Source organism: Euprymna scolopes, chromosome 6 (genome assembly GCF_053919585.1).
Source record: "Euprymna scolopes isolate OS-2025 chromosome 6, ASM5391958v1, whole genome shotgun sequence".
Lineage (NCBI taxonomy): Eukaryota > Metazoa > Mollusca > Cephalopoda > Sepiida > Sepiolidae > Euprymna > Euprymna scolopes.
The window spans coordinates 26,531,270-26,548,075 of record NC_136487.1 but is presented as its reverse complement, the minus strand read 5'-3'; the positions used below and the strand labels follow the sequence as shown (position 1 = coordinate 26,548,075).

Genomic DNA, 16,806 nt, shown 5'->3' with positions numbered 1-16,806 from the left:
CGTCTTTCAAGCTCCTTAGCCTAACGTTCACAGGAAACATGAGTTGGAACAATTACATCGAGGGCATTGCCAGGGCCGCTGCGAGGAAGGTGGGCTCTCTCTACCGTGCTAGAAAACTTCTAACACCCGAAAGTATCCTGTACCTCTATAAGGCCACCATTCGCCCATGTATGGAGTATTGCTGTCATATCTGGGCTGGTGCATCGGCTACTAGTCTCTCGCTCTTTGACAGGGTTCAAAAGAAAGTCGCAAATCTGATAGGCCCTAAACTGGCATCTAAGCTTCAACCTCTGTCCCATCGTCGAAACGTTGCATCCCTCTGCCTGTTCTACAAGTATTTTAGTGGTGAATGCTCTGACGAACTGCAGACACTTGTGCTCCCACGACGTGAACACCCTCGACAGACCCGACAAGCTGCAAAATCCCACCCCCACACTGTAGAAATCCCTAGATGTAAAAGATCTTTCTACTCCAGTAGTTTCTTCCCCAGAACTGCTAGACTTTGGAATTCCATTCCAGGTCACTGCTTCCCCAACTATACTTACATGCATAAGTTCAAGTGCAACATGAACCAACATCTCGCTGCCCAAATCCCTACATAGTACCCCAGTAAATGTTTCCCCTGATAGTAGCCCCCTACACCAAAGTGGCAATGTGCCTTGTTTGGGGTGAAAATGTAATAAAAAAAAATTAAAAAAAAAAAAGGCTTCCTTTCTAGGGCAATTGCTCTTGACATATCAAAGGCCTTCCACAAGGTATGGCATAAGGGTCTACTTCACAAGATTTCCAGCTACGGTATAACTGGAAATGTTTTCTCAATCATTAAATCATTTCTCTCCGATAGGCTCATAAGAGTAGTGGTAGATGGACAAAAATCGGAGGCCTGCAATATAAATGCTGGAGTCCCTCAAGGGTCAATCCTAGGCCCAACTCAATTCCTGATCTACATCAATGACCTCCCTAAACACATACTTAAATCATTCGTTGACATCTATGCTGATGACACGACCATCTACAGCAACACATCAAAGGCTGTAAATGACGAAGTTCTCTCTGATTCTCTCTCCTCTGATCTCGAGCGTGTGGTTCAGTGGGGGAAGATGTGGCTGGTTACCTTTAATGCATCCAAAACCAAACTCCTATCCTTACATCATCAACGCTCTGATCCCCATCTGGCATCAATTGTGATGGATGGCTCTCGTCTGGGTGAGGCCCCGTGTTTTGACAAGCTTCTGGGTTTGACCTTTACTCCTGATCTGAAATGGAACACGTACATCAAGTCTGTTGCCAAGGTTGCTGGAAAGATGGTGGGATCCTTCTACCGCTCCAGAAGATATCTCACTACTGATGCAATTCTCTATCTATATAAAAGCCAAGTACGTCCAAGGATGGAATACTGTTGCCATATCTGGGCAGGAGCTGCAAAAATCAGCCTATCCTGCCTTGACAGAGTACAAAATAGACTTCGTGACTTAATGGGGGATGCCCTTTTCTCTACCCTGCAACCTCTCTCCCACAGAAGAGACGTTGCGAGCCTATCTTTGTTTTATTGTTATTTTCATGGCAGGTGCTTGTCTGAACTCCAATCTCTGATCCCCCCTCGCCAATCTCTCACGAAAAACACCCGTCTAGCCGAATCCACTGTGAAAAATTTCCCCCACTCTTTATCTGTGCCTAGATCAAAACGTGGATTCCATGAACAAAGTTTCTTTCTTAGAACTGCACGCCTGTGGAACTCTGTTCCGTCTGCCTGCTTCCCACCGGACTACAAATTGGATGTGTTCAAGTCCAATGTTAACAAATTCCTAATGAACCGCCCTCTTAAGTAAACACTTTATCAAATCTCCACACTAACGTAATTTACTTGAATAACCCTTATCCCTGAGTGGCTTCCGGGCCTTGATAAGTGGTGATCACTGTGTAAAAAAAAATAAATAAATAAAAAATAAAGGAATTTAAAATTAAAAAATTGGTAAGTACATAAATGAATTTAAATTTTTAAAATATGGGATTTTTTTTGTGCTAATGCAGAGAGTGATCTGCGCCATTTTTTAAATCGTATTTCCACGTTTAATTAAAGTTTTATGATATGTTTTTATTCAAACATGTTAAGAATGGCTTTTTAAATAATAACGTTATTATTTCAGCATGGATCACTCTCTGCATGAGTAATTTTTTTTTTTTTTACTTATATTGTAATTTGAGAGTAGTTGAAATGGAAGTTACCAGAAATAAAACCGAGGCAGCCTCGCAGAAACGACTTCGAAAAATATTTATATTTTAATTAATATTTTTATAATTCGCAATGTAAAATTATTTTAATAACATGCAAACATTCATTGACTATTTTGATTTTCTGAAAATTTCAATTAAATTGGTAATGTAGAAATATGGTTGTATAAACTTTTAACGAACCAAGAATTACATTTATATATATATGTGTGTGTGTGTGTGTGTGTCTGTGTGTGTGTGTGTGTGTGTTAAATAAAGAATGTTTGCGTCCTTCTATTTATTACTTATTTATTTATTTAATGTTTACTTTACTTATCGTTTTCTTTTTACTGCTTCTTTTACTTCTAAGGGTACTTTTAAATTTCTGTGTTCTTATCAATGTTATTAATTATATTGGTGTGTGTATGTATGCTCTTATCCTACACAGTTTCTTGCCTTGGACGGTTCCGAGACATGTTCGTGTAATAACATAATCGTATATACCTGCTTGCCTTGGTCAGCGGATGATATCTTCTTGTTGCTGGCCTCCATCTCATGGGGAGTGGTCACTGCTGCATTAATGAACATAAGATTGGATTTGAAGCTCCAATTGTTTTATTAAAGGCAAGCCTATCATCTCGAACCCTGGTTGTCGCGGAGGGACCCTAATCTCCCCGTCTGCATTCTCTGCAGCCCAAAACCAACTCTACATGTCGTCGTCAACCAGAAGCCTACGACCACAATTCAGTGTTACCCCTAATTTCCGGTGCACGTCACCTCTAATTTCTGGTGCATCTAACCTAGGTCATTAAAGGTGACCGACTTTGATGGGTGTCAAATCTAACCTTCTCTGACCCTGCTAAATCACTGATGGGAAACCCAAAATGTTTATATAACTTCTATTTCTAAAAACTACCTATATAGCATTAAAGCTGGGATTCCCAATACCACACACACACACACACACACATATATATATATATATATATATATATATATATATATATATATATATATATATATATATATATATAGTGATCCGTGCTGAAATAATAACGTTATTATTTAAAAAGCAATTCTTAACATGTTTGAATAAAAACATATCATAAAACTTTAATTAAACATGGAAATACGATTTAAAAAATAGCGCGGATCACTCTCTGCATTAGCACAAAAAAAATCCCATATTTTAAAAATTTAAATTCATTTATGTACTTACCAATTTTTTAATTTTAAATTCCTTTATTTTCTTTATTTTTTTTTACACAGTGATCACCACTTATCAAGGCCTGGAAGCCACTCAGGGATAAGGGTTATTGCAAGTACATTACGTTAGTGTGGAGATTTGATGAAGTGTTTACTTAAGAGGGCAGTTCATTAGGAATATATATATATATATATATATATATATATATATATATATATATATATATATATATATATATAGTCATCTACATACAGTACAGTACGCCCAAATGACAGTCAAGGCTTCTCACCATTACACTATACGGTTACTGCTGAGGGTAATGAATAAACGCTGTTTTGACACCGTCCAAATACCTCCGCTCGATTTGTTTACACAAAGAGCATCGCTTAATACGTTAATGGCAGTTTGTATATCTCAAGCATGAATGACTATTCTTCTCTCTAAAATAAATTCCGTATGAATTATCCTTGCTTTAAAAAAATCTATTCTTACCTCAAAGTAAGTTTTGCCTCTTTCTTAATCTTTTCTTATCTTTTAATTCTATTCTTTCTTTCCCCTAAGCTGTTACTAGAACCTTTAAACTTCGCCAAAAGGGGACATTTTTAACAGTCAAAATACAGCCTTTATACTGTTAAAAGGTGAACTTCAGACTTTATTATTTTTCTCCTTTCCCCCTCCCGACCTTTCAATTTATTTTTCCCTCCTTAAATAAAAGTTTATAATCACTTTAAGTGATTTTCCTTCCTCTTCTTTCTCTTTGTCTTACTACGTTCTAGTATTTAAATAGTCTAATTTGGCTGTTACTATGTTAAATTCGGACAGTTTTAACTATATATCAAAGAAGAATCGAGGTTTAAATCGCATATAAACATTATTTATTTTACACCCCATAAAATTTTTTCAATTACTTGGTTTAGAAATTATAGTTTTGTTCTCACAAAAGAAACAAGTAATGCTACAATTTTATCAGTAAAGTGCAAAAGATTTTTGTATCATAAGCGTACCATAGAAACAATTGTTCACGTTCGATTTCACTATTCAAAAACGGCATAGATTTCTTTATTTTATTATTAACAGTAAGATTGTCTGTTTATTGATAATAAGTTTTAAGAGGAAAACTTACACATTTTTTTCATGGAGTCTGAAAAAATCAGTCATTAAAAAAATAATAAATTATTTCTGAAATTTTATAGGCAAAAATTATAAAACGTTATGACGATAATAACAAAAACATTTCGTGAAACTTAAATAATTTTAATATAAATTAGCAACGATTGGAACTCAAAATGAGATATTTTATTTCCTCATTCCATTATACACAGGCGGCAAAAAGAAAGTCTGCGCTTGTAATTTTTTCAAAAAATTCAAGTTTAAGCTAAATTTAATGTAACTGTTTAAACAAACTATACCTCATTTGATTATAGAAGAATAAAAGGCGAATCAAATAAGGTATAGGTTGTTTAAACAGTTACATTAAATTTAGCTTAAATTTGCAATTTTTAAAAAATTACAAGCACTGACTTTATTTTTGCTGGTACTGTATATATATATATATATATATAAACTATTACAGCAAATCCTCCCCTGCCCCCTCCCCAAATTCTGATTCGCGTGAGAATTTTTTCTATCATTTTATTTCAGTTTAGATAAATAATTTTAATATAAATTAGCAACGATTGGAACTCAAAATGAGATATTTTATTTCCTCCTTCCATTATACACAGGCGGCAAAAAGAATAGATGATAAAAAAAATTCTCTTAACAGCTAAATACGAGGAAAATGGAACCTAATGTTATTACTACATAATTTGACAATACAATTAAAACAGCGTGATTTTTTCTGAACTATATATAAGCTGAAATAAAATAATATACAAAAAATTCTCAGATTTTTGCCACTCCCCCTAACACGAACATCGAAATTTTTGGAAAAGTAGCTTACTGTTCTCTACCGGTGGACTAAGTCTGAAGTAGACCAGAACTGATGCCACAGTCGCTGGCATCAATGGCTAGACAGAACGGCTGTGAGAAGTTGGGGTCTTTCAAAATGGGATAGGGGCACAGGAGGGAGTTGATCTGGTCGAATGACTTTTGGCAGGAGGTCATCCAAGAAAACTTAGATCCCTTCAGCTGGGTAAGCAGTGAGGCCATATCTGAGAAATTCTAGCAAAACATCCTATAGTAGCCGGTCATACCAAGGAACTGCCTAAGGCTCCTCACTTTGTTTGGAACTTTTGCAAATCCAAAATACCTTGCATCTTAGCTCCAACAGGGGAGATCTTTCCATTTCCCATTTTATGTCCAAAATATGTCACCTTGCCTTTTCCAAAGCTGTTCTTCTCTTGGTGGATGGTGAGGTTGGTCTACCTAAGTCTGTCAAAGACGTTCTTTAAAGATGCGATGTAGTCAACTCAGTTACTCGAATATATGACTATGTCGTCGATATAAGTCTTGCATCATTCTCTGGAAGGTGGCCTGCGAATTTTCATTCCAAAGGGCATGGCCTAGTATTGGTACAGGCTGTGCGGTATAATGAAGACTGATACCTCCTTAGCTCACTTGGTCAGAGGTACACACCAATATTCCTTCAGCAAGTCTAGCTTGGTGATATGTGTTGCCTTGACGATCTTGTCTATGCAATCATCCATCCTTGGGATGGGGTGGGAATCAGCCCTCATGACCATGTTGACTTTGCGGTAGTCGGTACAAAATCGGATAGATCTGTCAGGCTTCTCGACTAGCATGCAAGGCGATGACCAACTACTCTGAATGGATTCAATGATGCCATGGTCGAGCATGTATTTGACTTCTTGACACATTATTTTTGCTTTATCTGGGTTCACGCAATAAAGAAGCATGTGCTCTATCCCAACTATCATCAATGGACCTAAGGTAACGTTAATCCAACGTTAACAAATTCCTAATGAACCAACGTTAACAAATTCCTAAGTAAACACTTCATCAAATCTCCACACTAACGTAATGTACTTGCAATAACTCTTATCCCTGAGTGGCTTCCGGGCCTTGATAAGTGGTGACCACTGTGTAAAAAAAAAGGTAACCTCGTCAGCATCAGACAAAGCGAAACTCTTTTCCAAGAAATTTGCAGCTAATTCTACCCTATGCGATCAAGACCGCCGACCCCCTGTATTTCCTCCTGTATCTGAAACAATACTATGCGACATACAAGTATCTATACATGATGTTACCAAGCTAATCAAAAACCTTGATTCCAATAAAGCAACTCGCCCTAACATTCCAATTATAGTGCTGAAAAAGCTTCACACAGAACTAGCTCCCATACGTACAAAACTGTTTAAGCAGTCTTAAGGAGAATTGCTTCCCAATACACTGGAAAACCTCATCAGTATGCCCCATATTCAAGAATTCAGGTGATCGCTCATCTCCCATTCAGTACGGATTAATAAGTCTCCTGTGCACAATGAGTAAGCTGCTGGAATCTGTGTTAAATAGAGAAGTAGTCAACCAACTCAGCAAAAATAACCTTCTCAGTGACATGCAATATGGTTTCCATCTTGCCAGATCTACAGCACATGTGCTAACAGTTATATCTCATAGGATTAGTGAATCTTTCAACAGAGACTTCCTTTCTAGGGCAATTGCTCTTGACATATCAAAGGCCTTTGATAGCGTATGGCATAAAGATCTACTCCATAAGATCTCCAGCTATTGTACAACTGGAAATATCTTCTCAATTATTAAATCATTTCTTTATGATAGGTTCATAAGAGTAGAGGTTGATGGGCAGAAATCAGAAGCTCACAGTATTAATGCTGGAGTCCCTCAGGGGTCTATCCTGGGCCCAACTCTCTTCCTAATCTTCATCAATGATCTTCCAAATCACATTCTTAGATCATTCGTAGACATTTATACTGACAACACGACCATCTATGGCAACACTTCAAAGGCCATACTCGTAAATGACCAAGTTCTTTCTGCTTCTCTCTCCTCTGATATTGAGCATGTGGTACAATAGAGAAAGAGGTAACTGGTTAATTTTAATGCATCTGAAACCAAGCTTCTATCTTTACATCATCAACGCTCTGATCCCCAACTGGCATCAAATGAAATGAATGGGTCTCGTCTTGGGGAGGCTCCATGTTTTGACAAGTTTTAGGGTCTGATCTTTACTCTTGATCTGAAATGGAATGCGTACATCAAATCCGTTTCCAAGGTCGCGTGAAAAAATGGTGGGATCATTCTACCGCTTCAGTAGATATCTCACTGCTGATGCAATTCCCTAAAGCCAAGTACTGTTGCTACATCTTGGCAGGAGCTGTTAAAAACACTAATCTTGCCTTGACAGAGTTCAAAACAGACTTTTAGTCTAGTGGGGGGATGGTCTTTTCTCTACCCTGCAACCTCTTTACTCACAGAAGGGACATTGCAAGCCTGTCTCTGCTGATCGCTATTTTCATGGCAAGTGCTCGTCTGAGCTCTAATCTATGGTCACCCCTCGTCAAACTTTCACAAAATCACTCATCTAGCTACAACCACTATTAATAATTACCACCACGCTTTATTTGTGCCTAAACCTAAACATAGATTCCATGAACAAAGCTTCTTTCTTCAAACTGCATGCCTGTGGAACTCTCTTCCATTTCCCTGCTTTTCAGCTGACTATAATACGGTTGTCTTCAAGTCCAATGAAAACAAGTTCTTGATAAGTCGTCCCCTTAAATAATCCAATTTACCAAATTTCCACTACTGACGATTACTATGATATTGTCCCATTGACTACTGTACACTCATTAACTCTTATCCTCGAGTAATAAGTGGTGAATCCTTTTCAAAAAAAATATTTGGTCAATTAATAGACGAAAATGATAGATGACCTGACTATAAAAGAACTGAAGTCATAAGCACCAACAACGTTACTGATTGTCAAGTATTTAAGAATAAGCTAACTACTACAGCATCTTCATAAAAAAATGCAACTTTGGGTGATGAACGTGAAATAATCGTGACACTCGACCTTAGTAAGTACGAGATGGGAGCGGTAATTCTATATAAGTCTGAGATGATATCACAGTGCCTATGGCAATGTTTCTATAAAGTGGAACGATAAAATTGTCACCCTAGAAAAGACGACACGGTTCCATTTCTGTTTGATGAAAACAAGTTTTCTTTTTTTGTTAGAGATCATCTACTTGTTGGCCAATTGTGTACAAATCGAAAGTGTAATAGAACCCTTCTATCATGTCTGAAAGTTACACAATCTCCAATGAGCGAGATCAGAGATGCGCTGCTCTACGGCTCATGCTCTCTACCAATCCAATTTATGACAACAGGACCATTGCCAGCACTCTCAAAATGCATGGATGAATTGCCACGAATAACAGGGACGTTCCTAGGGTGATGAAAACAAAGTTTCTGCTCACGGTTATGGTATTTAGTGTGGTTTCAAGTGAGGGCCATATCATGCCACCTCACATCTTTGAAGTCGGCTTGAACGTCAACAGCAAAGTGTACCTGGATGTGCTGAAGATTGTGGTGACCCCCTGGTGCAATCAGGTAGCTGCTGACAGACTCTGGGTGTCGCAGCATGACTCGACTCTGGCCCACGTCCAAAGAGACTTAAGGTTGGCTTCAGAAGGAATGCTAGAACTTTGTACCCTTTTCTTACTGGCCTCCTTCTCCCTCGACCTGAATCGGTTAGTCATACGTCGAGAACATCACCAACATGACTCCCATATAGAAACAGAGTCGATTAACTATACCATGATTTCCTCTTACCATGCCGGATCCAACGGGCAAGCGAAAAGATTTATGGATTGTTTATAATAGGCTTTAAGAATCATCGTTTGGACACAGATGAGAGGAAAATTCAAAACTTTTATAAGTATACAAAATCACTCCTTATGCAAACGCAGTTACGAGTATATCATTAATGTTTGCTAGGGAAATTCGGTCAAGTTTTGTGAATCTGTTGTCGGGTTCAACAAGGAAATCGTGAAAAAATAAAACCGCCACTATTTCAAACCCGGATAACTTTTTTTTATTATTATTTCAAAAACCATACAGATGGAAAAAATTTCTGGGAAGATTAAACAACAGCTAGAAGAGTTTTCAGCACAACGTATATGTCGAAAAGTAAAACAAAATGAAGACACTTCAACGGATTAAGACTTATTAAAAATGATAGAGAAGAAATTAATGAAGAAATGTATATGTGAAATGTTGTGTAACCCAATCGAAATTCGCAAAAGAGAATCCAGTAAATCATTTCTGTTCAGATCCAAATAAGAAAAAACATGTTAAGCAAAATTGCATGAAAAAAATAGTGCAGGAGGTGATGTAATACAAGGGTCCCGACAATATTTTTAGGACACTTCAGTATTCGACTTTCCGAGTACCATAGAGTGGCGAAATTCCTTCAATAGAATAGCATAAACATATAAAGACAATACCTGTAATAAAAATGGAAGAAAATCGATTAGGTAAGGAAAATATTTAATTTTCATAATTTTTTACAAGACACACACAAAGTTATTTTTCGAACATCGTTGAAAAACTGTTATATCACCTTTCTTTTCAATAACTTTTATCAATCTCTCTTCATAATGATCAAACATCTGACCGACCAACAATATGGATTTAGACAAGCCCGTTCCACAGCAGACATCCTCACTGTAATCTCTGAATGCATATACCATTCACTGGACAAAGCAGGAGAGGGCAGAGCGGTAGCTCTAAATATATCCAAGGCTTTTGACAGGGTATGGCATGAGGGTCTCCTCAGGAAGATTAGATCATACGGTATCACTGGTAGAATACTTAACATAATTAAATCCTTCTTAGATAAGAGAAAAATCCAGGTTGTCCTCGACGGTCGTACATCTAAAGAATATGATATAAATGCGGGAGTGCCCCAGGGATCTATCCTTGGACCTCTGCTGTTCCTGATATTCATAAATGACCTCCCCGACAAAATTGCCTCTGAGATGGGTATATATGCTGATGACACCACACTCTATAGCAGGCACGACAGAAAAACAAATGAACATATATCTAAAGTAATGGCAGAAACACTAGAGGATGACCTCCAATCAGTAGTGGAATGGGGACAAAAATGGATGGTCACGTTCAATGCCGCCAAGACAAAACTGGTTTCATTCAATAATTACAAGAAACCTTCTCTACCACCTATAGCAATGGCCAACGACTCTTTATCTGAGAGTACGTCTCTCAAGCTTCTTGGCCTAACGTTCACAGGAAACATGAGCTGGAACAATTACATCGAGAGCATTGCCAGGCCCGCTGCGAGGAAGGTGGGCTCTCTCTACCGTGCTAGAAAACTTCTAACACCCGAAAGTATCCTGTACCTCTACAAGGTCATTATTCGCCCATGTATGGAGTATTGTTGTCATATTTGGGCTGGTGCATTGGCTACTAGTCTCTCGCTCCTTGACAGGGTTCAAAAGAGAGTCGCAAATCTGATAGGCCCTAAACTGGCATCTAAGCTTCAGCCTCTGTCCCATCGTCGAAACGTTGCATCCCTCTGCCTGTTCTACAAGTATTATAATGGTGAATGCTCTGATGAACTGCAAGCACTTGTGCCCCCATGACGTAAACACCCTCGAGAGACTCGACAAGCTGCAAAATCCCACCCCCACACTGTAGAGATCCCTAGATGTAAAAGATCTTTCTACTCGAGTAGTTTCTTCCCCAGAACTGCTAGACTTTTGAATTCCATTCCAGGTCACTGCTTCCCCAACTGTACTGACTTGTATAAGTTCAAGTGCAACGTGAACCAATATCTCGCTGCCCAAATCCCTACATAGTACCCCAGTAAATGTTTCCCCTGATAGTAGCCCCCTACACCAAAGTGGCAATGTGCCTTGTTTGGGGTGAAAATATAATAAAAAAAAAAAAAAAAAAATGTACAATAACATCTCTACATGTTTCTATTAGTTGTTTTTTGGCATTTAGTATTCGTTCCCATAGTTGAGCCGCCTTCGTTATTTAAGATCCATCATAGACAAGTTGCACAAGCATTTCCCAAACATTTTCCATGAAATTTAGATCTGGGTTTTTTGCAGGCCATTCCAAAGTAGTCATATTCACTTTAGCCATCCATTCTTTCATGAGTTTTGACACATGGATGCTGCAATTGTCTTGCTGTAGAACGAAATCATTCCCCATTTCTCTTCTTATCCTTGGTAGGGCTTTCTCGTCCAGAAACTGCTTGTAGCTTTCGCTGTTCTGCCGTCCTCTTAGCCACTCCAACCATATATTTCCATAAGCAAAGATCATACCCCACTCATAACTCCTCCTCCTCCCATCTGTCGTTAGTTCAGTACAATATGCAGCATTCTTTGTACTGTTCAGACGTTTACATCCAATTCCCATTTTTCCTTCACTTTTCTTGCTGTAACTTTTTCTCCAGATGTCAAAAGTCGTGTCACAGTCCTCTTCATATTCCTTTCAGTCCTCTTGCCAATTGATCTTTTCCGTCCTCTCTTCTTTTTCCGCTCGGAGTTTGTCTTCAGCATGTATTCAACCGTTGATTTTGACAACTTCAAATCCATGATGATCTTTCTGATGCTGAGGCCATCTTCCTGCTTTTTCTGTGCCAAACAAACGACTTCTTTTGAATGCATTTTACCTCATTAAACTTAATTGTTTTGTCAGTATAATAGAACAGATAATTGATTCTAATGATGACAAGCACTAAATTTGCATACAACAACATATGCATGAACATAGGTATTAATAAAATAGCTCAATATTTTTCAGAGGTGAAGTAGCTAATGAATTTAATGAGGTTCATACATAACTGCTCAATACCGAAATAGAGCAAGATATATGTTTTTATTTATTTTAAGTAATTAAATGCTTATGTAAAATAAATTTTAAAAGTGTATATATATATTGTGTGTGTGTGTGTGTGTGTGTGTGTGTGTGTGTGTGTGTGTGTGTGTGTGTGTGTGTGTGTTTTACGGAATTCTTACCTCCAGGTGCCTACTGGGACACCCATACAGTTATCCTCGCACTGACTATTAAAGTGATAAACGACCATATTGTATTGAGTGAAAAGGTTATCATCCTTTCAAAGGAGAAGAAAGTGCTTCTCATCCTAAACACTGTTTAAACTTTGGTGGCAAAAAAAAAACACCGCGAAACGGCTGAAGAAATTTCGTATGAAAATCCCTGACTTTTATCACTAATCCATGAGAGCTTCACATAAACAGAACATTTTTTAGGGCTAAAAATGTAATTTTTAATATAGATGTTTTGATAAGCTTCTGGGCTTGACCTTTACTCCTGATCTGAAATGGAACACGTACGTTAAATCTGTTGCCAAGGCCGCTGGCAAAAATTTTGGGATCCTTCTATCGATCCAATAGATATCTTACTGCTGACGCAATTCTCTATCTATATAAGAGCCAGGTACATCCAAGGATGGAGTACTGTTGCCACATTTGGGCAGGAGCTGCTAAAAAGGACTGTTTCTGCCTTGATAGAGTTCAAAATAGACTTTGTAGCCTCGTAGGAGATGTCCTTTTCTCTTCTCTGCAACCTCTATCTCACAGAAGAGATGTATCTCACAGAAGAGATGTTGCGAGTTTGTCTCTGCTTTATCGTTATTTTCATGGCAAGTGCTCGACTGAGCTTCAATCTATGGTCCCCTCTCGCCAAACTTTCACAAGAAACAGTCGTCTAGCTGAAAATGCTATCAATAATTCCCCCCACACTTTATCTGTGCCTAAACCTAAATGTAGATTCCATGAAAAAAGCTTCTTTCTTAGAACTGCACGCCGTTCTCCTGCTTTCCAGCTGACTACAATCTGGTTGTCTTCAAGTCCAATGTAAACAAGTTCTTGACAAGCCGTTCCACTTAAATTAGCAAATTTACCTAATTTCTATTACTAACAATTACTATATTGCTCAATTGACTACTGTACACTCTTAACCCTTATCTTCGAGTGGTCTCTGGGCCTTGATAAATGGTGATGTCTATGTAAAAAAAAAGAAAAAGATGATAATCCTATGTTGCAATTTGTTCCTACATGTTTAGTTCCTTCCATCTGACATTTCTTCTCATCATGAATTTAATTTTTTTAATTACCTTGAAAAATTGTATATATTAAAAAGTAAATTGTACAAATGTGAAATAATGTACTTTTCTCAAATATATTTCACATAAATATGATTTTCAATTTTTGGATGTTATTCTCATTTTATTTAATTTTATTTTCATTTCAGGTTAAACTGAAATTGAAATGCCTTCCTATGCGAATGTATCCATGGAAGTACATTGTAGTTTTAAATCAGCTAAGCCCCTTCTAAAAATGGTTTTAGAAAAAGGAAATGTGGAATTTGTGGCAGCATACAATTTTGATTTGAAGACGTACGCCATGGTAGAAACACCCGGGGTAACTCTAAAAGTGAATGTTGACCAATCAAAGAAAGAAGGACGTTTCACATTTTTCTTTTCGCAACTAAACAAGAATGATTTCACATGGTACAGATGTAAAGCAGAAAATGATATCAACGTATTCTCCACCAAGAAAACATTGGAAGGTAAGAATTGCAATATATATATATATATCTTACAAAGCAACTATTCACCCATGCATGACGTATTGTTGCTACATCTGGGCTGGTGCATCTATCACTACAGAGTTCAAAAGACAGTTTCAAATCTAATAAGTCCCAAAATGTCAACCAAGCTCCAACCTCGGTCCCATCGCTGCAATGTCACATACTTTTTTTTTTATAAGGGAGTTACAACTTATCAAGGCCCGAAGGCTACTGAAGGATAAGGATTAAATGGGTATACAGTGGTCACTGGGACAACAGTGTAGTACTCGTTAGTGGTGGAAATTTGGTATGATTTGATTATTTAAGGGGACGGCTCAACAAGTACTTACCATAAAAATAACGATAAAGCAGAGACAGGCTCCTACCGTCTCTTTTGTGGGAAAGAAGTTGCAGGGAAGATAAAAGGGCATCACCTACTAGATTTCGAAACCGGTTTTGAACTTTGTGCTTGTTTTACAAGTACTTTTATGGAATGTGTTCTGATAAACCCATTTGTTTATGCCTCCTCGATGTACAAACTCTACAAAACAGTCAACTAGCGTTTATGTAACGTTCACGATTACTCGCTCGAACACTCTTGACTGTTTAATGTTCTGATGATTGCGAAAGCAGGAAATACTAGTACCTCTAGGTATAAAAAATAATTATATGTGTGTGTGTGTGTGTGTGTGTGTGTGTGTGTGTGTGCCTGTTTATATTCATTAAAATGAATATAAACAACTATTTTCTTACTAACAGAAAACTCGTGTTTTATGCTTACGCATAATCAGTGAAGGAGGCGATAATTATTGCTGGTTGAAAGATTTGAACCAAGTTATAAAATCACCCTTGACTTCATTAGCAGCTAGTATCATCCCTTAAGGCCACCGGCAATTAACACAAGAATTGAAGGAAATTGTCTATAAATGCCAAACAGTAAACAGTCATGAGAGTATTGACAGCTGGAAGTCGGAATGTTGTATTTGCACTAAAGCTGACCGCTTTTTCTTAATTCCCTAAAGAGGACTCAATTTTAATTTCTTAAAGGGGTTTCATAACTATAACATTTTTAATATATATTTATATTTTTACATATATATATATATATATATATATATATATATATATATATATATATATATGGACTTTCCTGTCGATTTCAACGTATGAGGTTCTGCCACAACAACTAAGTTGTTCAGAAGCCCACGTATGATTTGTTTATAGTGTTTAAGGTTTAATGTAGAACCAACCACACTTTTTGTTATTACTGCTATTCTTTGTCAGTGCTCATGATTGTTACAAGATAGGTTTTTCCATCAGAGTTTTTCTTCTCCTAAATGCATGTCTTAACGAAGACTGAGGGTGCATCTCTCCCAGTGAATTAATGCACCTCCAAATACCAACCTGGAAATTTCTTTGACTTGATGTAGTACATATAACGCCTATTCTTCCCAAATAGTCACTCATCTGGTACTGGCCAGGCTCATCATTGCTTAACTTCGGTGATCTTGCAAGAACTGGTGTGTCGATGTGATTGTGCTATATAAGTCACAACCAGGTCTTGTTGCATAAAAGAAGGGAAGATGATATTTCTTTTGGTTGTCGTTCAAGGCTCTTAATTGATCATTGTCAACATCCAATGGATGACTATTACATTCATCATCTTCAAGACTTTCGTCTCTGCTACAAAATTTCTTACGCCACCATTGTGCTGTGTGTTCAGTAGTGGTTCCTGAACCAAACGCTTTCTTTGTTATCGCAAGCTGTTTTTCAGCAGCTTTTCAGCGTAGCTTGAATTAAAATAAAACATTGTGCAAATTTGCTTTTTTCCCATCTTGTATTCAACGTTCTAAAAAGAAGATATCATTGTTTTAAAAACGATCTTAATTTAAACGATTAGATAGAACGAAAAATGCTCTTTAATATGGTATATACAGTAAAGGTATTATAACAAAAACTTATTTGAAAATACATTATTTGAAATCCAAATTAAAAATTTCGCAAGGACTTTCTTCTCAACCTAATATATATATATATATATATATATATATATATATATATATATATATATATATATATATATATATATATATATATATATATATATATATTTAAAGAGTGAGGCCGAAAAAAGGAGACTAGTTACTTTTCTGTCATAATGTATTTTTTTTATTAAAAAATATTATTTGTGTTTTGTAAAATTATTTTTTCTTATTGATTAATATTTTGTTTTTATTTCTTTTCTAGCCTGGGAAACTTATAAGGCAAACATGGCAGTCTCAGTTCCAGCCTCTCTCTTTCTTTCTCTCTCTCTTGTTCTCCTTTTGTCAATGTAAAGTTATACTTCTTTACATACCTTGCTTCGTTCATCAGTAATCTATATATGATATGCTAATTCGCTTTGATTGTTATCATCCTGACATCCCTTAAAAGGAAAGAGGAATAATAATAATAATAATAATAATAATAATAATAATAATAATAATATATATATATATATATATATATATATATATATATATATAATAAACATTTCATTGTAACAAAACAACAAAAAATATGATATTGTTGATAAGGAAAACCATAATTATATTAAAACCATAATAATCGCAAATATTAATTGATGAGAAACGAATTAACTCCCTTTATGGTCACTGTTAAATATCATTAAAACTATTTCCTCTCCAAAAGATTTAAAAAAAAAAAAGAAGAAAACATGTCAGTCTTTTTACGGTCTAAAATTGGCTATCTTATTATATAAATAAAAAAAAACTAAGTTTTTTTTATAGATTCTTTTTATAATTAAAAAACGTGCAAATGAATTGACATCTGTTCCTTTA

General features: G+C 36.5%; 1 protein-coding gene across 1 annotated transcript in view; it reads left to right on the top strand.

The window, feature by feature from the left end:
• LOC145277586 (uncharacterized) overlaps positions 1 to 16,481 on the top strand; it is a 110,833-nt gene extending 94,352 nt beyond the window's left edge. Inside the window, exons 6-7 of the mRNA XM_080129097.1 lie at positions 13,649 to 13,966; positions 16,214 to 16,481. Coding sequence (XP_079985223.1) covers positions 13,649 to 13,653 — 5 coding nt within the window. The 3' untranslated portion in view covers positions 13,654 to 13,966; positions 16,214 to 16,481. The remainder of the gene's footprint in view (positions 1 to 13,648; positions 13,967 to 16,213) is intronic.
• Positions 16,482 to 16,806: the final 325 nt, after the last annotated feature.